Below are 24,858 nucleotides of genomic sequence, written 5' to 3'. Positions count from 1 at the left end.
AAGCACAATTTCTTTTTGCGAGATTACTACACTTTGCACTTTATCCTTTTATTTAATGCTTAAGCACCTTTTTTACCTGCAGTTTTAGCAGATTAGACACAACGTTTTTTTTTTTTACTTCTTGCCCAGGATCTTAAGATTTTATTTAATCAAATAACTTACGAATTACAGTATTTATGAATTACAGTAGCTATTCATATCCCTAACAACAATGGCCAACCTCAGAAACAATAGCCAACCTAAGTGACAGAGGTCAATTTGCAGCTGGGAAATCAAATAAAATTTGAGCAGTGAGGCTGCAATAGTTGAAACCAAAATTCAGTCAGTGCTGGCATGACTGTAAGGTTCTCTATAGGATTCAGGTCAGGAATCTGTGCAGGCCAGTCAATTGCAGGGATGTTATTTTCGTTTCGTAACCACTCCACCACAGGCCGAGCATTATGAACAAGTGCTCGATCATGTTGGAAGCAGCAATCGCCATCCTCGAATGGCTCTTCAACAATGGTCAGCAAGAAGGCGCTGTGATAGTGCCACACAAAAGCCCCTCCATGAAAAACACGGCCGCACCATAACACCACCGCTTCCGAATTTTACTGCTGGGACTACACCCGCCGGCAGATGAAGATCAACGGGCATTCGCAATACCCACACCCTGCCATCGGATCGCCACATTGTGTACCGTGATTCGTCACTCCACACAATGCTTTTTCACTGTTCAATCGTGCAGTGATTACGCTCCTTACACCAAGCCAGGCGTCGTTTGGCATTTACCAGCGTGATGTGTGGCTTATGAGCAGCCGTTCAACCATGAAATACGAGTTTTCTCACCTCCTGCCTAACTGTCATAGTACTTGCAGTGGATCCTGATGCAGTTTCGAATTCATGTGTGGTGGTCTGGATAGATGTCTGCTTATTACACATTACGACCCTCTTCAATTGTCAGCGGTCTCTGTCAGTCAACAGACGAGGTCGGTGTGTACGCTTTTGTGCTGTACGTGTCCCTACCTTCCACTTCACTATCACATCGGAAACAGTGTACCTAGGGATGTTTAGGAGTGTGGAAATCTCGCGTACAGACGTATGGCACAAATGACACCCAATCACCTGACCACGTTCGAAGTCCGTGAGTTCCGCGGATCACTCTCTCACGTGGCTAATGACTACTGAGGTCGCTGATATGGAGCACCTGGCAGTAGGTGGCAGCACAATGCACCTAATATGAAAAAGTATGTTTTTAAGGGTGTCCGGATACTTTTGATCACATAATGGATGTTCCTGATTTGTCAGGCTACCTACTACGCCTCGACCAGCCCTTATATCACCCACACTTAATCACATAACATATGTCTACGACTTTTGAACAGCAGGTGGCATATCAGTAGCCCCTCAATTCAAGCTCTATCGTCAGTGGATTCAACCTCATATAGGTACCTGAAGGAATTCATGGACTTTTTTCCTCTCTGAACTGAGGCCACTATCAAGACCAGTGGCGTGATGTTTGCTTGATATCTCCCGTTGATGACATAATTTTTTGTGTGTTGGCAGTGTTGCCAAGTCTCCAAAACGAAGTAACCAAATTTGTCTGCGAAAAAAGCCAGAAAAAGCTTAAACAAAAGGGAGGTGTACTATTGTGCAGTTTTATTTTTGCAGCAATACACTTTGCTTGGTTTTTAAGTGGGGGAAGGACGTAAACGAAAAACCAGTAAGGTAGATACTGTTATCCAACTACATGAACAATCTGATCAAATTTTATACACAGATAAGCCCAAATGAAATCAACGCTAATATTATTCTGATGGACCTGTTTTTACTTTTTGGAATAAGTTTCTTGAAAAATAGTTCACTCAGATTTAGTCATCTCCGGTATATAATTAAGTTTACAACGACCTGTTCCATAGCATTTTGCATCTCATCTTACAGTGTGTACGATGTTCCATTTTAATGGCTTTAATAGCCCGAGAGGAAAGCACGAAGGAATGAAAATTTAGAATTATGCCTCATGATTTCTGGATGCACCAGCACTTCGATTGCAGATATAACCGTCTTAGATTTTATTCCTATGATATGCATATAAAATATCAGCCACTTTTAAGGTCTTGATTTTTTTACGCAAATTTGTATTTAAATAAACATCTGAATGTCAGATTCTTTCGCATAACTTCCTTTTTCCCAGAACAGAAATGTAAATAATGCTTCTCCTAGGCACTTGCAGGACAAACTTCATAATATCAACTGAATAAAAATTCGCTGTTGCTCTCCTCAGTCCAATCGCTGGTACAGTGTTTATTGCAACTGTGAGGTGTATGTCATCCTGCATAAAGTCCGCATGGCTCAGAACAGGTTCCTTAATTATTGTGAAGTTGCGAAGTATGCTATGCTGCAACATCGTTTCCAGTAAGGCTCACAGTTGTTTATTTTTCGTAGTTCTGTGTCTGTTCTTGTGTATGACTATGCTGACGAGCCCAAAACACACACACACGCAGGTTCATTTTGCTTTGTTGTGCTTTTTAATTCAATCTAATTATACATTTTCTGGAATATTGAAGTGAGTTTTGAAATTTTAGTTCAATACACACAATTTTTCTTCAGTCGACATGGATTTTAATGCTTTCCTGTTGTCAAGAAAGAAAACTAGGAAAAGCAACCAATTAATTGGACCCCGCCGTAGCCACTCATTTGCAAGCTAAATGGTATTAAGAAGAAGCCAGTGTTAGCCCTAGAAAGCCTATTTATCAATACTGTCTGGTGTTCTTACTGAACAAGCCGCAATAGATCGAATGGATGACCCCACCTCTCGTGTCTTTTCGACGACGGAGTCGCAGGTGAACCTCATACTCAGTTGGTAGAGGAAGTTGAGGTACTCGTGACCTGCGTAGGGACAAATTCCGATATTCGCGTAAACAATCTGCGAAATGGTGATTTGGACCACATATCACACAAAATAATATGGATCAAGAGACTCACGTTGTTGAGGCAAATAGTTTATAATGACCTCTTAACGACTGCTGACAAAAATACAATAATCACTTTCGTAATTGAAGCTCGTGTGCAGTAACTATACATTAGTGACAACCAATAAGCAGATCATAGTGCACGACTTGTAATATTTTAATTCAGTGCTCTTATAAATATGTGAGTGGTTCCTGAAATGGCACATTCACTAAGAAGCTCTTGTTTTCTTTGACGCTGTCTTATTCGTGAATGCAGCTATCTTAATTAACAGCTATTCTGTTTAGGAAAATATAAGCTAATCCCGGCTAATGTTAAGTGCCATCTTTCACTTAACGTAGTTGTTCTTGTAATTTGTTTGTAAAGACTAGAGTTTTTCTGTAAAGTACTGCAGATAAAATTACCAATATCTTTTTATTGTCTTTTTTTCAGGCAACGCGAAGACCGTCAGAAATGACAACTCCAGTAGGTTTGGGAAGTTCATGCAAGTTTGTTTCGACAGCAAATGGATGATAAAGGGTTGTATAATACAAGACTACCTGCTGGAGCAGTCAAGGATCACGTTCCAAAGCCCCGGAGAAAGGAACTACCACGTTTTCTACCAGCTGGTTGAAGCGGCGAAGGTGAGCCAATACACTGACACACTCATTATGTGAGCTCTTGACGAGTGTCTGTGCTTAAAAAAAAGCGCAGAGGAAAATTTTGGCGAGAGTTAGTCAACCTTAAATACTCTTTGGATGTTTTGTACTCAACAGAAGTGATGTATGTCATTGAACAGATACAATGTTTCAATATGTATTTTACAACTTCGGTATATTCTAGCTTCTGGACTACATAACGTATATGAAGTTTTTTTTAAAGATTGTATGATTCACACACTCGAAAAGATTTCGTTGATTTAGTTCAGGACTTCTCTAACCGCGGTCGCGTGAACATTTTTGGGGGTCGCTTAATGATGTGGAAAGTGAAATGTTTTTTTCGTAATTTTAAAATCTCATCACTTACTTTCGGCAACTGTGTTTGCATTGTGCTGTAAAAGATGAATAACTGTGACCACTCGCTTTTTGTTACCATTCACATGACCCCAGTCTACTTTGTCATCCCAGCTGACTAATCCAGCACAGGGTGTTAATTTTGCAATAATTTACCGTTATAGCAGCTTTGAGTACAAATTAATAATTGGCTGAGTGATGGATCGTGCGCTCTGTCTCTCCCCCTTACCCGGAGACTGCGCCTGGATGCGGTGCAGCCCCCCCCCCCCCCCCCCCTTTTCCCCAACACTGGGGAACGGCCGCCTCTGCAACGGTTGGTCGCAGTTTTTCCACTGGTAGTACGAATGTATGAAATTATTCTGGACCAAAAATTCCCATACGAATAAAACAAGGTTCCTCTATCGCATGACACAATACGTCGACTTATTTCGGATATTAGAAATGGCCAGTGGAAGCAAAAATTAAAGCGGGTTCGAAATGTACGATGCCAGTGGATGAATCGACTGATGCTACAAATATCACGCAGCTGTTGATATTATGTCAGGTATAGTAATACTGGCCAACGGTCTTGCCGCAGTGGTAACACCGGTTCCCGTCAGATCACCGAAATTAAGCGCTGTCGGGCTGGGCTAGCACTTGGATGGGTGACCATCCGGTCTGCCGAGCGTTGTTGGCAAGCGGTCTCGGAAACTGACATACGGCCGGGAGAGCGGTGTGCTGACCACATGATCTTCCATATCCGCATCCAGTGACGCTGTGGGCTGAGGATGAAACGGCGGCCGGTCGGTACCGCTGGGCCCGCCAGAGCCTGTGGGCGCAGTTTACGTATAGTAATGCTGAGAGTGTGCACGAAAATTTGTTATTGTGTACGCTTTAAGCTGGGCATGTTACAGTTGACCAGATGTTTAAAACAGTGAAATAGACTTTGAATGGAACAAATGCGTTGGTGTATGAACCGATGATGCAGCGGTAATGATAGGAAGAATGGCTGGATTCCATGTTAAAGTTAAACCGTCAAGTAACGGTCGCACTACCTCAGCTCTGCATATTTCGTAGAGGAAATAGTTAAGAAAATTTCTTCAGATTTGAATTTCATATTACAAAATGCATTTATTGCCAAAAATCCTGTTAACATAAAAAAGAAAAAGGGATGAAAAAACAGTTTGCCATTTTTATTTCCGCCATAACGAATTCCGTTAGCCGGCCCCGGTGGTCTCGCGGTTCTAGGCGCGCAGTCCGGAACCGTGCGACTGCTACGGTCGCAGGATCGAATCCTGCCTGGGGCATGGATGTGTGTGATGTCCTTAGGTTAGTTAGGTTTAAGTAGTTCTAAGTTCTAGGGGACTAATGACCAAAGCAGTTGAGTCCCATAGTGCTCAGAGCCATTTTTGAATTCCTTTAATAACATTTTTCCGCCAAACCTAGTGATTTATCCTTTTTTTCTTCCTCTTTTGCAGAATTGTCATAGAAATTTCATGAAATATGCCTAGAACAGCAAGAGATCCCCTTCCTTTTTTAACGTGAAAATATGCGGTACGCAGTTGGTACGGAACGATTCGCCAGCAATTGTCATGTTGGCAATGCAGGCAGCATATAGATCGCCGATCCCACTCTTATGCGTACCATGACCACGGTCGTTGTGAATATGTTCCCTTACAGAGTTGAGAAACTGTACCGGAATTATTGTTGTGGACCCGGGTTTTGAGTATGCGTGACTGAAATGTCTTCGAAGCGAAAGAATGTAATTACTTCCATGGAGAAAATGACAGTGTTGTTGATTACGCTAGGATGACCAATTCCGAAATTTGGATAGCCGTGTGTTGTACAGCAGAGGGCGATTGTGATGCTGAAGTACACAACGAAAGTGACATTTCAAGGGAAGTAATATCTCTTACGGAGATTCGGTGTCGAAAAAGTGCTTCTCGTTAATATCAAAATGAAATATTTGTATATTGTACTTATTAGAGTTTTTGCGTTTGTAGAGTATTTTTGGTCATCCCGATTACATCCTGTCCCACCTAGTCTGGATTATAGGTTCAAATGTACCGGTACGTTACTTGAGCTACGGTGTACTTCCTCAGCAGTCAATGCTGCAGTGGTGACACACCCACTGTCGAAAGAGTTGGCACGCTGGACATTATTATCTAACTTTTCAGTCGTGTTTTGTGTCTCGCTGTTGTTATTCTCGTCATCAGTTAGACACGTTTTTTGCTTGTAAGCGCTTTTTAATTATGTCGCTTCAGCGCGGTATGATTAAAGACAGATTTTGTGCGTTCTGCGGAATTCAAATATTGAATCAAAAGGCGACTTACCGGATTCAAGTGGTGATTTTCTTCCAGAGCCAACTGACGCCGAAGGTATTGAGGTTGAAAAAGAGAACCGTCAGTAGATGTCTTTCCATGTGAGTTCTCTCCACAACTTTCTCAAGAGCCAGCTGACCTACAGTGAAGATGACTGCTACAGATGGAACGGAGCAGACTGGACGGTCGCTAGCACGCGGTCACCTGGAAGAACAGCCGCTTTGAACGTCGTGAATAACACAGGGCGGCCGACTGCGACTGCGTATGCATGCCACTGGGTGGACGATTCTGTCACCAGTCCCTTCCTGTTTCTATTTGACGAGTTGATGCTGCGAATCATAAAAAAATCACAAATAATAATCAATGAAAAAGTCACAAATAATTGGCTGCTCGGAATGAAATGAAAAACACCACTTTCACCGTGACATTTGAGAAAATGGAGGCAGTCACGTGTTATTTGAGAAAATGGAGGCTATGACTGCTATCATGTACGCCGGAAGTGCTTTTTGTGCTTGAAGTGTTTCCTTGGATGACCCTTCGCTCGCTCTTGACAAGAGGTACATACCGCGTAACTAGGTGGAATTTCCTCGGTTACTGTGGCCCAATAGATCGCAAAGATGACGTTTGCGTAGTTAAAAACACTTTTAATTTTATAAATGTAAAAAAAATCACAAATAATCAGTTGCTTGGGACAGGAAGCTGAGAGCAGTGATAGAGGTGCAAAGTTTGTACACGGGCTTTATCACAAGCAGTAGCGAAAACAAACCGTTTTCACGCTCACCAGATTCAGATATTTTTGTGAAACACTAAGAGTCCAAGGAAATGCAACTAATGTGTGAGAGAGCGATGGAAAGGGATCACCAAATGATATGTCGCTTGTGTGAAAAAATGGATAGGGGTGGCGCCAATGATGTTATCTCTTGATTGCACTGGTTGTACTTGATGTCAACAGTAGAATCAAACGTAAAGTTTGTTACAATTGATACAGACACAGTGGGTCATGCAAATGCACAGATAGCTTATAAAGTGTACAAATAAGAAACGGAATAGCCGAATTACCTGTATCTGATCATAAAATGGTCAAGAGGATATAATATTGTACGTTCTAGTGTTGGACGAGGCATTACCATTGCAGGGAATTTAATGGGAACTTTCCATCAACTGCTATCGTCTTATGAATATGGCGCAAAATAATAAAAAAATGTATAAGCCGCAGTCTTGATCACATTTTAATTTATGAGAACGGACAATCGCTTTCGACTTCGCCAGTCCTTTCGAAAGGTCATAGTGACATCATTTCATAGAGGTGGTTGGGAGAACCACAAATGGTTCAATTATTATGATTGAATGCGCATTTGGATTTTAGCCAACTAGCTCTTTAAAAGTTAAACGGCAGTATCGTACAGGCGAACTAGTGTGCTGCCTAGACACCATATTTTGGTGACATGTTAGATTGTCAGAGTCTATGCGGAAGTCCGGTCTGATCTGGTTTTTTATCCAGTTACGTTGGTATTGGTTTTGCCTCTTCGCCATCATGCAGGCACCTAGTGGTGGGCAGGAAATCGCGTATGTTAGAAATCACAGTGATTGAGAAGTCACAGATTTCACAATAACAACTTCACAAAATCTAACTGCGATTTCAGTCACAGTTAACAGTCGCAAGTAGCATTTCACATTCAATGCCGTGAGCCATCTGTTGGCCGAATTCCGTACTGGTTTCTGTGATTTCAGTGGCAAGTCGCGGCTAGAAGTCGCAAGTAGCAACTACAAAGCGCAGTTAACAGTGCCATCTGTTGGCCAAAGTTCGTACTACGCTCAACTCTGCGACATGCTATCGAGTCTAACTGCGATTCCCGTGACAAGTCGCAACTAAGAGTCGCAAGTAGCAACTAAAAAGCGCAGTTAAAATTCTTTTCTTAGTGCCATCTGTTGAACGACGTTCGTACTTCGCTATGAGAGCCTTGTGCCTCACGAAATCGGTGTGCTGTGTGTGTGCATGTTGTTGTTGTTGTCTTCAGTCCTGAGACTGGTTTGATGCAGCTCTCCATGCTACTCTATCCTGTGCAAGCTTCTTCATCTCCCAGTACCTACTGCAACCTACATCCTTCTGAATCTGCTTAGTGTACTCATCTCTCGGTCTCCTTCTACGATTTTTACCCTCCACGCTGCCCTCCAATGCTAAATTTGTGATCCCTTGATGCCTCAAAACATGTCCTACCAACCGATCCCTTCTTCTAGTTAAGTTGTGCCACAAACTTCTCTTCTCCCCAATCCTATTCAATACCTCCTCATTAGTTATGTGATCTATCCACCTTATCTCCAGTATTCTTCTGTAGCACCACATTTCGAAAGCTTCTATTCTCTTCTTGTCCAAACTAGTTATCGTCCATGTTTCACTTCCATACATGGCTACACTCCAAACAAATACTTTCAGAAACGACTTCCTGATACATAAATCTATATTCGATGTTAACAAATTTCTCTTCTTCAGAAACGCTTTCCTTGGCATTGCCAGTCTACATTTTATATCCTCTCTACTTCGACCATCATCAGTTATTTTACTTCCTAAATAGCAAAACTCCTTTACTACTTTAAGTGTCTCATTTCCTAATCTAATTCCCTCAGCATCACCCAATTTAATTTGACTACATTCCATTATCCTTGTTTTGCTTTTGTTGATGTTCATCTTATATCCTCCTTTCAAGACACTGTCCATTACGTTCAACTGCTCTTCCAAGTCCTTTGCTGTCTCTAACAAAATTACAATGCCATCGGCGAACCTCAAAGTTTTTACTTTTTCTCCATGAATTTTAATACCTACTCCAAATTTTTCTTTTGTTTCCTTTACTGCTTGCTCAATATACAGATTGAATAACATCGGGGAGAGGCTACAACCCTGTCTCACTCCTTTCCCAACCACTGCTTCCCTTTCATGCCCCTCAACTCTGATAACTGCCATCTGGTTTCTGTACAAATTGTAAAGAGCCTTTCGCTCCCTGTATTTTACCCCTGCCACCTTCAGAATTTGAAAGAGAGTATTCCAGTCAACATTGTCAAAAGCTTTCTCTAAGTCTACAAATGCTAGAAACATAGGTTTGCCTTTTCTTAATCTTTCTTCTAAGATAAGTCGTAAGGTCAGTATTGCCTCACGTGTTCCAACATTTCTACGGAATCCAAACTGATCCTCCCCGAGGTCCGCATCTACCAGTTTTTCCATTCGTCTGTAAAGAATTCGCGTTACTATTTTGCAGCTGTGACTTATTAAACTGATAGTTCGGTAATTTTCACATCTGTCAGCACCTGCTTTCTTTGGGATTGGAATTTTTATATTCTTCTTGAAATCTGAGGGTATTTCGCCTGTCTCATACATCTTGCTCACCAGCTGGTAGAGTTTTGTCATGACTGGCTCTTTCAAGGCCGTCAGTAGTTCTAATGGAATGTTGTCTACTCCGGGGGCCTTGTTTCGACTCAGCTCTTTCAGTGCTCTGTCAAACTCTTCACACAGTATCGTATCTCCCATTTCGTCTTCATCTATATCCTCTTCCATTTCCATAATATTGTCCTCAAGTACATCGCCCTTGTATAAACCTTCTATATACTCCTTCCACCTTTCTGCCTTCCCTTCTTTGCTTAGAACTGGGTTGCCATCTGAGCTCTTGGTATTCATACACGTGGTTCTCTTCTCTCCAAAGGTCTCTTTAATTTTCCTGTAGGCAGTATCTATCTTACCCCTAGTGAGATAAGCTTCTACATCCTTACATTTGTCCTCTAGCCATCCCTGCTTAGCCATTTTGCACTTCCTGTCGATCTCATTTTTGAGACGTTTGTATTCCTTTTTGCCTGCTTCATTTACTGCATTTTTATATTTTCTCCTTTCGTCAATTAAATTCAATATTTCTTCTGTTACCCAAGGATTTCTAGCAGCCCTCGTCTTTTTACCTACTTTATCTTCTGTTGCCTTCACTACTTCATCCCTCAGAGCTACCCATTCTTCTTCTACTGTATTTCTTTCCCCTATTCCTGTCAATTGTTCCCTTATGCTCTCCCTGAAACTCTGTACAACGTCTGGTTCTTTCAGTTTATCCAGGTCCCATCTCCTTAATTTCCCACATTTTTGCAGTTTCTTCAGTTTTAATCTACAGGTCATAACCAATAGATTGTGGTCAGAGTCCACATCTGCCCCTGGAAATGTCTTACAACTTAAAACCTGGTTCCTAAATCTCTGTCTTACCATTATACAATCTATCTGATACCTTTTAGTATCTCCAGGGTTCTTCTATGTATACAACCTTCTTTCATGATTCTTAAACCAAGAGTTAGCTATGATTAAGTTGTGCTCTGTGCAGAATTCTACTAGTCTTGTTCCTCCTGCCATCGAACTTCACTAATTCCCACTATATCTAACTTTAACCTATCCATTTCCCTTTTTAAATTTTCTAACCTACCTGCCCGATTAAGGGATCTGACATTCCACGCTCCGATCCGTAGAACGCCAGTTTTCTTTCTCCTGATAACGACATCCTCTTGAGTAGTCCCCGCCCGGAGATCCGAATGGGGGACTATTTTACCTCCGGAATATTTTACCCAAGAGGACGTCGTCATCATTTAATCATACAGTAAAGCTGCATGTTCTCGGGAAAAATTACGGCTGTAGTTTCCCCTTGCTTTCAGCTGTTCGCAGTACCACCACAGCAAGGCCGTTTTGGTTAATGTTGCAAGGCCAGGTCAGTCAGTCATCCAGACTGTTGCCCCTGCAACTACTGAAAAGGCTGCTGCTCCTCTTCAGGAACCACATGTTTGTCTGGCCTCTCAACAGATACCCCTCCATTTTGGTTGCACCTACGGTACGGCCATCTGTATCGCTGAGGCACGCAAGCCTTCCCACCAACGGCAAGGTCCATGGTTCATGGGGGGGAGGTGTCTGTGCATATGAAGGACTTATTTCATTAGTGGTACAAGTCCATTTTGGTTCATTTTGAGATACGGAGTCGTAAAGTTAAATGAGCGCTGAAAAATGTGCAGTTGACACACCAGAAATATTCAAGCATATGGCTTCTTGCTAGAAATGAACCTTTATTAATGTTTGTGTGGATCATTAGTTTCAGAAGCATTATAGACAGAAAAGTGGAGGTAATGGACTTGTACCACTATTGAAATAAGCCCTTCACATTATATGACGACATGCACATTCAGCATCAGTTATGCTTGGTCAAACACAGCTGTGACTCTGAATGTATTATATTAATAAGAAGCAACATTGCCTTTTTCTCCTGAAAATATCAAGTAACGTAACAAATGTGATTCTCCTTCCAATATGACAGTTTTGGTTAATACTCCACATGCCGACAGGACTTTGCAATGTTAACACAGCAGAACTCAGACATTTGTATAAGTGTAGTGAAATGAAAACAGCATTATTGGGTCATATGAATGCCTCGCTTTTATTCCAACACAGTTCATGACTCGGGATGAAAGTTTTACACCTGGTGTTCTACATGGCAACTTCACACACACGAACTTTTTGCCGACACTTCTACCACCTACATAAGTAAGCTTTTCCTGTGTTACTTTCAAGTACTGCACTTAAGCTATTCTTGATTTAACTGGAAGATCTGTACTTCCCACTTTCATATCAACAGCCTCAAAATGCATATTGTAGACTTTGGGCTATGTTACAGGTCAGTGTGACACCAAGATTGTGGAGAAAGGGGAGGGGGGGGGGGGGGGCGCCGGCGTGTCACACTCCAACTAGTGTTTACCAGTAAATAAGTGGCGGAAAATTACGGGTATAGGACGGCTTAAACATGTGGAAAATGAGATTTCCATTATTCACTCACTCTATTTAACATTTATTATTCCTTTAAAATCGCATAACAACTTCAATAAAACACAGTTTAATCACTCATCTGCACACTTATTTCACAATTATGTCACTTTTAAACTGCAAATCCTCTAAGAGCTGTCTTGAATCTTCACGAGTCTCTCTCAACAGCCTTGATGTGGATAGATACGTACAGCAACCAGTAATCAAGAGTCAGAACTGTGTCTCCAAAATCACAAGGATTATTAAACAATTTTTGCTGTCACTAATTACAAGCAATATAATTGACAGAGTAGATTGCCAATATTTGCTGTAATGAAAGCCACTCAATGGGGTATATTTCACATTTGCAAGAACGATCTCACTGAACTAATTAAGTCCATCGAAACACTTAGAAACTAACCTCTCGTCTGACGAAAACGGTCTAAAGACGCAGTGGCAATTTCTCCAGATCTGTTGACAATGATATTTTGAGTTATCAATTTACTGAGTGACTGAAATGTAGTTCGGGTACCTGTGAACATAACAATATGTTAGAATTCATTTTCTAAACACGAACTATTATGCTACTGTATGGCTACTCACGTATTAATTACACTATTAATATTTTCACAGTTGTTTCTTTAATACATAATTAAAGCCAACGGAAGAACAAACGTAAAACTTACTTACCAATGACAGGTTTGTTGAGATGCAATTTTCTGTGTGGGCAGATGTAACTTTTTCATACAGTGGTAAGTCGCAGAAATCACAGGAGTCACAGAAATCGCAGAAGTAGCAGAAGTCACAGAAATTGCAGAAGTAGCAGAAATAGCAGAAGTAGCAGAAGTCACAGAAATCACGGAAGTAGCAGAAATCGCAGAAATAGCAGTGGCGGAGGGATACACGACCAACTTTCCTTAACTGCGACTCTTAACTGCGACAAATCACAGTTAAGAATAACAGATACTGAAAAGTAGCATTCATAGAAATCACTAATATTGGAAAATTGCAGTTTAGCCCAATCACTACAGGCACCAGTTGACCAGTGACGTACAGCCCAATTCAACTGCATAGTTGCCAACCGTAGGGAAGAAAAATATCCACTGCTGAGGAAACACTGACGATAGCAACTATTTTGAATATCTAAGACAATCAACACATACAAGTAACTTCGGATGTGCCCCAGGGAAGTGTGTTGGGATCCTTATTATTCATGTTGTATACTAATTACTATGCATACATTGTTAATAGCATCAGGCTTCTTGTAGATGATGCAGTTATCTCTAATGAAATACCATCTGAAAGAAGCTGCAACAAATATTCAGTCAGACTTTGATAAGATTTCAAAGTGGTGCAAAGACTGGCAGCTTGCCATCATTGTTCAGAAATATAAAATTGTGCACTTCACAAATAACACAGTATCTTATGACTAAATCATTGAGTTACTGTTGTAATCAGCCAGCACTTACAAATACCTTGATATAACACTTTGTGGGGATATTAATGGAATGGTCACATCGGCTAAGTCGTGGGTAAAACAGGTGATAAACTTCAGTTTAGTAGTAGAATATTGAGGAAGTGTAATTTGCTTACAAATCGCTCACGCGATCCATCCTAGAACATTGCTTAAGTGTGTGGGACCCAAACCAAATTGGACAACAGGGATATTGAACGTATATGGAGAAGAGCAGCACGAATGGTCACAGGTTTGTTTAATCCGTGGTAGAGTGTCACAGTAATATTGAAGGAACTGAACTGGCAGACTCTTGAAGACAGACATATACTATCCAGAGAAAGTCTATTAACAAAGTTTCAAGAACCAACTTTAAATGATGAGTCTAGGAATATCCTACGATCCTCTATGTATCGGTAATATCACAAATCTAGTCCACCTTGTTGCAAAACACCGTGTTATTTGTTTATTTCTTTATTATCCTAAACTAGTTTCGGCGACAAATATCACCATCATCAGTGGGGTTTTTTAAACTAAAACATGCAGAAAATGATATGGTTGTACAAACTCAGTAAAACATTATTACATTTTTACAAATCATCTTTTGAAATATAGTTTTATATTGATACTTTCATACTACCTTATTTATTGTATGCTACAGCATGTTTTAAGCTATTATTGGCACTGTTTACGACATATTTTCTGTGCTCTTTTTTCTGTTGCCGTCTTTTTACTTAGCGCCTTTATTTGAAGAGGACACCAAAGCTGCTGAAATAAGATTGGAGTCATTATTTGCTGAGCACTCACTATCGTTGACAACGGTAGATCATATACGTGAGCTCATAAAAGACATTTTTGTTGATTCTACAGGTGCCGAAACCTCCAGCAGGAGCAAGCTTCCCAAATAACACCATGAAAATTTTGTTTGAAAACAATGACCGTTTAGTGTTCAGAATTGTTAATAATGGGAAAATGTTATTAGCCAATACTTGATTAACTTTTTTGTGTTTCGTCAGTCTATAATATTTTGCTTACATAGGCATATTCTAGGTGAACGTAGGGACGTGGACATATCTTGTAGGGAAAATGAATTGGCAACACTGCTCAACTGGTACATCCTTATTAAACTAGACGTGCAAGAGATAACATGACGATTCAATTATGTCTATACAATACATAGCCTCGAAATGGATTTTCGTCATTTTTCTGAAAGCTATAATTGAGTGGCATGTGCCCTCTTTTCTAACATATAATTATTTTACTAAGCTGATTGTCTTGAAGTTGTCCTCAATGTCTTCTTTCAGGCACATGATGGTTTTGGGTACTTTCTGTATGAAGGAATAAACGTTTTCTACGTTTGTTTAGTTGATGACTTACGAAACAGTTTCTTCATTGAATCTTCGGAGATGATTAGTTCACAAAATATGTCGTTCAAAAGGATCCACAGGTCTCTCCTTTCAATAACTACCCATGATCATTCTTTAAACTCTCTTTCCATCACTTTTCATATAACACATTTTCATGCCAGGTGTGAGCACTGAGCAGACAGCACAAAGACTATTATGCAGGTGTATGTACCGGTAATTCAAAGAATTTAGCCATTGGCACAGAAATTCAGTAGAAATATTTCGCATTGTTCTCACATAAATTGTCATTTAAATATTATAGCGTTTGCAAAAATATTTGTGCTAATGGTTTTACAAATATGCCACATTTATGTCTTAGTTAATTTTAAGTACACCAATTTTAAATATATAGGGTGTTTCAGAAGTGATGGTTAATACTATGGGATGTGACAGGAATGATCATACAAAACACAAAAGTCAAGTAAACGTGGGCCCTAAAACTTATACCTTAAGAGCTATGAGCAATGCTCAGTTTCCAATTCTATGAAACAAATCTCTTCTACTGCAAGCTCTTTGATTTCTATATTTTGGGAAGTGGTAGCATGGATCAAAACAAGAATAATGTCCAGTAAACATGAGCTCTAAAATGCATACCTTAAGAGCTGTGAGCCCTTGTTCATCTTCGCTACTTTGAAACACAACTCTTTTAATGGCTAATTGCTCATAACTTTTACTTTTAAGGTATGCATTTTAGAGCACATGTTTACTGGACTTTTTTTTCTTGTTTTGGCCCATACTACCACTCCCAAAAATATGGAAAAACAAAGAGTTTGCAGTACAAAAGGTTTGTTTCACGGTATGGAAGATCAAGAATTGCTCATAGCACATCTTACAGAACCCATGTTTACTTGACTTTTTTGTTTCGAATGATCGTTCCTGTCATATCCCTGAATATTTGAATATTGACCATCCCTTCTGAAACACCCTGTATACTCAGTGAAATGGCAGATAATTCACAACCTACAAAAATCGATTTTTGTACAATATGTCTATTTAATTTTATGTGAAGAGATTGATACTCACTCGTATTGTAAATTTTATATTATGTGTTAGGTTTGATTACATCACAGAGTATATATACAATTGAAAATATAAATTGATTTTTTTTTTTTTACTGTGTAATATCATGAGACAGCATTAACTAATCTCAAGTGAGCTATTGCTTCATGGAGGAATTCACAAAGATAGGAGAGATCCCAATATAGTGAGTGTTGTATGGCACTCTGGTTTCAGAACAACAAAGAGCTGGCAGAGCAGCTGAGGCTGAAGCCAGCCGAGCACTACCGCTACCTCGACCAGTCGGGCTGCGTGCGCATTGACGGCGTGTGCGATGCACGGAAGTTTGATGCACTGAGACTTGCTTTCAATGTGCTGCACATCCCAGCAGAGATGTGCGATGGTATTTTCAGCGTCCTGTCCGCCATCCTCTGGCTGGGCAACATGAGCTTTGAGGTATTGTCTTCACTTTTATTAATCTTTTACATTTTTGATATGGTGTTAAGAACAGTGTCTGCTGCTGTCATTGTGATGTGTTGAAGGTACCAGACAGTGCCATTGATTTAGGGACAAAAATGAGACAAGGGGGGCATCAGCAGCAGCAACTTAGAGTAAAAACAGAAAGTCAGAATGTCCACATGAGCAGTGATGATGCATGTTTTTACTGTGTATTCTAGCATATGAACAGAGGCCTTGTATATGGTGATTGAGAAGATGTGTCTTGCCCCAAGAACTAAATTTGACAGGGAGTGCACAAACGTTACTGTACCTCAAAGGATTGATTGTTATCCATTCAGTATTACGTTAATATAGATTACTTTGCATATACAAAATACATAGTTTTAAATTGTTAATAATGTGATTAAGGGTATCCAGTTAAGGATCTGAAATTATAACTTCATGTTGTTAAATTCTATGTGAGCCTGACTAAATGATTAATAAGTTAGAAAATCAAGCTAGAAAAAATTCGATAGATATTTTAAACATATACCAACCAACAGAGAAATTTATGAAATAATAAAAGAAAAAGAAAAAGGAACTCCTGAAAGAAAAGATCCTGTTTGTTGTTAGAAAAATTAGAATGATGCTTCTACAAACTGAAAAATATATAAACTAGAAAAATCAGTTATTCAACTTTGATGATAATTATAACACTTTTTTTCCGTACAAAACTTCACAATTAACCATATTAATGGATGTATTGAATTATTTTCATCTTTTCTATATTTTAAATGTGCACAATTAAAATTATACGGACATCTTTTGAAAGATGGACTTCCGTGTTGCTTGTATAATGAACATCCCAGGCCCAACATTGAACTATATTGATGAGAGGAAATCTAAAAACACATTCAAATTGTCTGGCAGAACCAATTTTTAATAGCTTAGGACTGAATTTTGCCATATTAATGTTTAGCTGTGCCAACTGTGTTGTAAAATTTGCTAACTGTAAGACTATATGTTATTCTTTTCCTCACCTCATAGAAATTGAGTAGATGCCAACTCATGAAAAGAATATATTTTCAACTTTCAAATGTCATATATTTTTCCTGTTATCTAGCGTAGAAATTAATAGTTTGTTTTTCTGACTGATGCTTTAGGGTTCATAGGTGAACGAAGTTACACTATAACTTGGTTGTGTTACACAAGTCTACTACACTTGCTCTTCTGTGTAACACTAAATGTTCTCTCAGCAAGTTGTAACAATTCTGGTTTATACAAAGACAAACATTCAATCTCTACATATGCAACAATTTAGAACTCACAATCATAGAGTTATGAATTCTGGAACCCAGATTCCACTGCTGCAACACTATATAGGTTTATGTACAAGTGATTGTGCAGTATTTTTAAGGCATTGGAAATAATACCATATTGTTAGCATAATTTCTGATGCATCAGAATAGTTGATGTAATTTTGTATAAGTAAACTGCATTTTACATATTACAAATTGGCACAAGAGTTTCATATACATGTTCTGTTCCATTATAACCTACTGTGCATCATTGGGAACTTACATCACATGTTATCAACAGGGATTATTTGCCTCAACATTCTTATCAAATCTCACCTAGGAATAGTTTATTGATTTATCCTCATACCATACTGTGTGCCGTGACATTTTACTGTGTGGCATAGCACCTTTTCTGTTCATAACCTTGTGTAGCACTGTGGAGTATGTCGTAAATTTTCATTGTTGACAGAAATCTAAAATTTATATGTTTATAATAATATTTAATGTATTTCCTAAAATGAGCTGCTGTAAAAAACTGGTTTTGAGATAATAGGCACAAGTTAGGGTCTGCAACTACAGGAAATTGAAAATCTGATGTATCAGTGATTTGAGTCATGATATTAATCCGGAGATTGTTGTGAAATATCACAGCTATTTTGTTATTCACTTCAGAACTTAGGCAAGTTCACAGTTCATGTCGTTTAATTTTTAGTCAGACCTGAGACAAATACCCCAGCCATGTATGAATTCTTGCTTGTGGCTTCATATAACATTGGCTTGAAAATGACAATAGTATGAAAAGGTTAGGTATGGCTCTCAGGTTTTCAAAACTTGCCCAGTGTAGTTACGAACAAACGGTCTTTGCTAATCATCCTGTCTCCGATAAGTCTCCCCTGACCCAGCATTCTGGGTGACTGTACCAGACTCTACCCCATTTTCCTAAACCTCACAGGTTCTTTTCTTTCACTCCTCTTCCTTCATCCCTTTTCCTTCGACCCTCTTCCTTACCCTTTAATCATTCTGCCAGAAGAAGGAGCCACTGGCTCTGAAAGCTAGCGATTCTGTGGATGTTTGGTCTGCTGCTGCCACTTGGTGGTAGATTTTCTAGCTTTCCAGTTACTTATATTTTCAAAAATTGATTATTTTTGTCGAAAAGAATAGACTGCAATTCACTATACAGAGGAGATTTTGGTTTGCAAATGTCCTAAACAAAAAGATTGCCACTCATTTGAGCTTTCAGTCAAAAGGCTTTGATCTAAAAATAGAAAACACAATCACACACAAACACAACTCACACACATGTGACTACTATCTCTGGCTGTGGAGGCCAGACTGCATACAGCGACTGCATCTGATGGTAGAACCAGTCTGTGGGTGATGGGAGTAAGGAAGAGGCGGGGGTAGTGAGTGAAAGGGATAGCAGGGTAGAGGTGGGAGAAGGTGTACTGATGCCTGTGGGTGCATGCAGAAACCTGGTGGACATAGGGTAGGGCTGGTAGATGCAGTCAGGATATTTGAGGAGGGAGAAGGGGAGCACAGAAGGAGAGAAGTACAGGAGAGAAAAAGACTAGGTGTGTTGGTGGAATAGAAGACTGTGTAGCACTGTAGTGTGAACAGGGAAGGGGATAGATGGGTAGAGGACAGGAACTAGCACAGACTGAGGGCAGTTGGGGTAATGGGAATGTAGCATATATTGCAGGTAGAGTTCCCACTCACACAATTTAGTAAAGCTGGTGTTGATAGGAATGATGCAGATGATGCAGACTGTGAAGCAGTCATTGAAGTGAAGCACATTGTGTTAGGCAGCATATACAGCAACTAAATGGAACAGCTGCCTGTGCCAGTGTCCATTCATGTAGTCAGACAGCTTGTTCATTGTCAACTCCTTGAAGAAAGCAGCATAGTGACTGCAGCTTAGTTTATAGATCGGATGCCTGCTTTCACAGGTAGTCCTTTCCTTGATGCTGTAAGTGATGCCTGTGACTGGACTAGAATAGATTGGGATGGAATGGTCTATGGGACAGGTCTTGCATCTAGGTCTATTGCAGGGATATGGGCCATGAGACAAGGGGATGGGAGCAGGCATTGTGTAGGGATGGACAAGGGCATTGTGTTTGTTCAGTGGACACTGAAATATCACTTTGGGTGGGTGGGAATGATAATTGATAGGATATGAACTCATTTCAGGTAATGATGTGAGGTAGTCGAAACCGTGCTGGGTTGTACTGAGTGACAGGGGCTCCTTTGTGGCCGGATGGTAGGAATGCTGGAGGTGGTAGGTGAGTGGAAAGGCAAGGCAGCAGAGATCTGTTTCTGTACAAGGTTGGGAGGGTAATTTTTGTCTGTGAAGGCCTCAGCAGGACCTTTGGTGTATTAGTAGAGGACTGCTTGTCACTACATGTATGATGGCCATTGGTGGATAACCTGGAGGGAAGGTTTTTTTTTTATATGGAATGGGGGGCAGCTGTCGATGTGGAGGTATTGCTGGTGTTTGGTAGGTCTGATGTGTATGGAGGTACTGATGTAGCCACCTTTGAGGTGAGGTGAACATCAAGAAAGGTGGCTTATTGGGTTGAGGAGGACCAGGTGAAGTGAATGAGTGTGAATGTGTTGAGGTTATGGAGGTTGGCTCAGTTGTCTTCACACTGAGTCCACATCATGAAGATGCCATGAATGAATCTGAACCAGGTGTGAGATAGGTTGGCATAGTATGGTGCCCTGCAGATGTACCACGATTATTTTGTAGGTGATTACTTCGAAGGTGAAATAGTTATGTGTGTGAAGGGCATTGATCTTGGCATTTAGTGCCAGTAAATGCCAAACACACACACACACACACACACACACACACACACACACACACACACACACACTGATTGTGGGTGAGGCTATAGTTGGTCATGATGTCCAGGAAGGGCGTTGTAGGTTTGATGTCAGTCTAGATGTTGGGAAAATGGCAAGGCTAAGGGCATTAGGGATGTTAGTATACAGGGAGGTGGCATCCTTAGTGACAAGCAGGCTGACATGTGGTATAGGAGCAGGAACAGGAAATCTGTTTGTGGACTAGGTTTTGATTTCCCATGCCAAGTCCTCGTGCAGACTCCCAGTTCTCCCACCATTCCCAAGATTCAGCTACAAAGGAGTGTCCCCCTCATCACCGATTATCACCTTGGACTGGCACACCTGAACCATATCCTTCACCTGGGCTTTGATTATCCCTCATCCTGCCTTGAACTGAGACATTGTACTCAAGATCCTTTCCACCCCTCCCGAAGTGGTGTTCTGTCACCTATCCAACCTACACATCATCTTATTCCATCCCTATGCCACTCTCTCTCCCAACCCCTCATCACAGGGATCATATACCTGTGGCAGACAGAGGTGCAAGACCTGCCCAATCCACCCACCCACCAACTCATACTCCAATCCTCTTACAGGCTTATCCTACCTCATCAGAGGCCAGACCACCTGCAAAAGCAGTTATGTAATATACCAACTGTGATGCAAACACTGCACAGCCTGTTATTTTGACATGACTACCAACCAGCTGCCCACCAGGATGAGTGGCCAATCCCAAACTGTTTGTCAAAAACAAAGTTGACCACCAATGGTGCAACATACAGCTGACCACAGCATGCTCAGAGTTTCAATGGCTGCTTCACAACCTGAGCCATTTGGATCCTACCCTCCTCCAACAGCTTCTCTGAACTACACAGAGAGGGAGTTATCTTTACAACACATCCTCCGCTCCTGTAACCGTCTTGACTGCACTGTCACATGATCCTCTGTCCCCGCACCCTCTACCCAACAATTTGTGCTTTCTCTGCCCTGTCACCCCTTCCCAGTTCAAGTCTTCACATTGCCTTCAGCATGTGCTGCTGCCCACAGGCCACTACAGTCATGCCAACCTATACACCTGCCAACCCTCCCTCCCTGCACTCGTAACCAGCAAACGAGGTTTCTCCCTCCGAGTCACTATCCACCCCGCCCCCCAAGTCTCTCGCCCTGCCTCCTGCCTCCCTCCCACTCCACCTACCCCACCTGACACTACCCCTAGCACAGCCAGTCGTACTGCAAAAGAGCATTGGCACTATCAGTCTATCTGGCACAATTCAAGGCCATAGGTGTGTGTGTGTGTGTGTGTGTGTGTTTTACTTTAGTTTGTCAAAGGATAAGTTCAAAAGCTAGCAAGTATTTACATTCTATAAAACCTTTCTTAAATATTTTATTCCAATTTAAGTACTAACACAAGCTGTATACTTCCATTTTTGGTCAATTATCAGTTCAACATAATAAACATCAGCTCCAACATTAAAACTACATGTTTTTGTAGCTCCATTCACATAGCAAAGACATGCCATCCTCTGTTACATATGTGTCTCTTCATCATCAAGTCATGTTGTCTTGATTCAACCTAGCCTGTTCCAGGTTGGTTCTGATCATCAGTCTGAATGTGATTTTCAGACATGTCATTCTCATGACAATTTTAGGTAGAAAATTGTAACAGTAATTCAGACTAAATACTGTTATTGGCTCCTGAGTGCAAATAAATCAATGTTAATACACAGCTTCACAAATTCTTCTAAACAGAAATGGGATGTAAGACAACAATACCACTCTGTGCGAATTCTCTCTTTTTTGTAAGTTCATAAAATTGTGTACAGTTGCCATTTTTTCCAGATTAAAAGTTTATCTTTGCTGTAAACCACAGGTGATTTAAGCTCGCTTGTAGCACTGATTAACAGCAGGACCCCTATTCATCAATATGTTGTCATATTTTTTAAATGTACTACATAATTTCATGTGGCATGTGAAGTACAGAGTTCCAAATCTTGGAAAATCTGGAATGGAATAACAACAAAAATAGGAATTGGATAGATGGGTACTCACCACTCAAGGGAGGTGTTGAGTGGCAGATAGGCACCTTTAAAAATTGAGTTTTGGATATTATTCGCTTCTGAACAAAGTCCTCTAGCAGAAGAGCTCTCTCTCTCTCTCTCTCTCTCTCTCTCTCTCTCTCTCTCTCTCTCTCTGTGTGTGTGTGTGTGTGTGTGTGTGTGTGTGTGTGTGTGACTCTGTCATCTTCAGGCATTGCAATCTAGCCTGGGGTGAGTAGTAGGGGTACAGAAAAAGCATGAGGTGGGGGGGGGGGGGGGGAGTTAAGCAGGGTACGGGGTTGGGGTAAATGCTTTAGTGATGCCTGTGAGAGTGTGTCATTATATGTCAGGGACAGGGATGATGGGTTGCTAGTTGCAGCATTAGGAGAGATGTCATTGGGGGGGAGGGGGGGGATCAAAATGTCCCTGTCCACATAAACAATCACTACCAAACTGTGACCAAGAGAAAGCTGGACCACACAATTGCTGAGCATGCTGCCCTTCACAGCCCTTACCATTGTATTTGTTCTTACTGACAGTAGCTTACCTAAATTGTGCTATTGGGAACTCTCTGAGCAACATTCTTTTGTGCCTTTAACCACATGGCCTCAGCTTTCACTAGTCCCTCTCCTCCACCTGCCTCTATCCCTCCCTTTTCCAGCTCCCACTTTAGCCTCATACTTATCTCCACTTGACTTGCATTCAAGAGGACAACAGTTCAAACCTGCGCCCGGCCATCCTGATTTAGGTTTTTCATGATTTCCCTAAATCACTTCAGGAAAATGCTGGGATGGTTTTTGAAATGGCACGGAACGTTCCTTTCTTAATCTGATGGTACCGATGACCTCACTGTTTCGTCCCATCCCCCAAATCAACCAACTGACCAACCAACCGTACATACTTTGTTTCACCAAAGCTCTTCAGCATAGTCCTTTCCCTTTCTCTGCTTCTCCCCATTATCATTTTCCTCCAGCATAGCATCTCCTGATGCTATACCTAGCTGGTGGCACTAGAGCATTTTCTCCAACTCTTACCCCACTATATCTCCCTCTTCCACCCCCACATCTATTCTGTACTCCCACAGCCAAGCTTGCTATCACACAGTGGGGTCACAGCAGCTGGAAACAGAAATATTTGAAAACTGTCAAATAGTGAGTACAAATACCATCTGTATTTCATCCCAGTGACGTCCTCAACATCGTTTACATGTGGTTACTCCCAACACTGCTCACTAGCATGTGAAACTCAAGTTTGATATTGTTTTCTAGAATTATTAAGTGGTAAGAAAAAAATGCTAGAGAGAGAGAGAGAGAGAGAGAGAGAGAGAGAGAGAGAGAGAGAGAGAGTGTGTGTGTGTGTGTGTGTGTGTGTGTGGCATTACGTGGTATCATCGTTAAGAAACCTCACCAGCCTGATGCTGGTTACAATCTAAGACTGCCAAACCACCTCTTACATCAAATTTGAAAACTTACGTTGCAGACTAACTGTTGGCATTCAAAACAGCCATGAAAAATTTTTCTTTGCAGTAATGCCATTCCCTGTATTTCTAACAAAGAATTACATCTCAATATAAGTAGTTCTTTTAACGTTTTTGTATGTTTTGAAATAGTTTCTGTTATTCTTATTTTATTTACAGGATATAGATGGTGAGAAATGTAAACTTACAGAAGAGGACATAGAAATCTTATCAGTAGTTGCAAGTCTACTGGGTCTACAGCAGGAAGATCTAGTACAAGTGGCACTTTTACGGCAAATTAATGTACGAGGCAACATCACCGAAATTCCACTGAAGTTGCAGGAGGTCAGATACAAAACTTCTCATCATATGTGTGGTAGGATGTGTACTTCCGAAGATGTGCTTTATTTATTACTTCCATCTATTCTGTTGGTTGTTTCTTTAAATAAAATCTCTTACATTTACAGCTAGCTTGAAAATAAGTGTAATAGGTCTTGATTCTTCCATCACATTACCTTGAAATCTGAAAATGTAACAAAACATAGTTAGTACTAAATGACAAGATATATTATGGCTCTGTTTGCATGTTTACAATTTTATTGCAATGATGTCTACATAGAAAAAAATCTGTGATGTTTTTATTTTTATTTTAAATTCACCCTATTAAGAAGGCCATTCCTCTTTATTGAGACCAAATCTGGAAGCTATTGCAAAGCATTCTTGTATGTACAGTGGTTTCACTATCATTGACCGATGCTATTAGCCCATCATAAATCGGGCCCAGGGATTAGCATATACAAGACGAGACGTTTCAGTGAAGGTATACAGTTTCACAGCCTCTATTTGCACATCTCTTGTTATGAACTGCCACATGTATGATCACCTTACTT

General features: G+C 40.6%; 1 protein-coding gene, 1 long non-coding RNA gene and 1 pseudogene across 3 annotated transcripts in view; 2 read left to right on the top strand and 1 right to left on the bottom strand.

The window, feature by feature from the left end:
* The window catches only part of LOC126361386 (myosin-I heavy chain), a 783,760-nt gene that overhangs the window by 558,169 nt on the left and 200,733 nt on the right, over positions 1–24,858 (top strand). For both annotated transcript variants that reach the window (XM_050007788.1, XM_050007787.1), the window contains exons 5-7: positions 3,382–3,572; positions 16,137–16,355; positions 24,149–24,313. In XM_050007788.1, coding sequence (XP_049863745.1) covers positions 3,382–3,572; positions 16,137–16,355; positions 24,149–24,313 — 575 coding nt within the window. The remainder of the gene's footprint in view (positions 1–3,381; positions 3,573–16,136; positions 16,356–24,148; positions 24,314–24,858) is intronic.
* Positions 4,500–4,617, top strand: LOC126288789 (5S ribosomal RNA; annotated as a pseudogene).
* Positions 12,073–12,814, bottom strand: LOC126361415 (uncharacterized). Its single transcript, XR_007566233.1, has 3 exons — positions 12,735–12,814; positions 12,466–12,576; positions 12,073–12,287 (listed from the first exon to the last, which is right to left on the bottom strand). It is a non-coding gene; the product is annotated as an uncharacterized LOC126361415 (long non-coding RNA).

This window comes from Schistocerca gregaria, chromosome 1 (genome assembly GCF_023897955.1).
Source record: "Schistocerca gregaria isolate iqSchGreg1 chromosome 1, iqSchGreg1.2, whole genome shotgun sequence".
Lineage (NCBI taxonomy): Eukaryota > Metazoa > Arthropoda > Insecta > Orthoptera > Acrididae > Schistocerca > Schistocerca gregaria.
The sequence above is the reverse complement of the archived record's forward strand: the minus strand, read 5'-3'. Positions and strand labels throughout refer to the sequence as shown.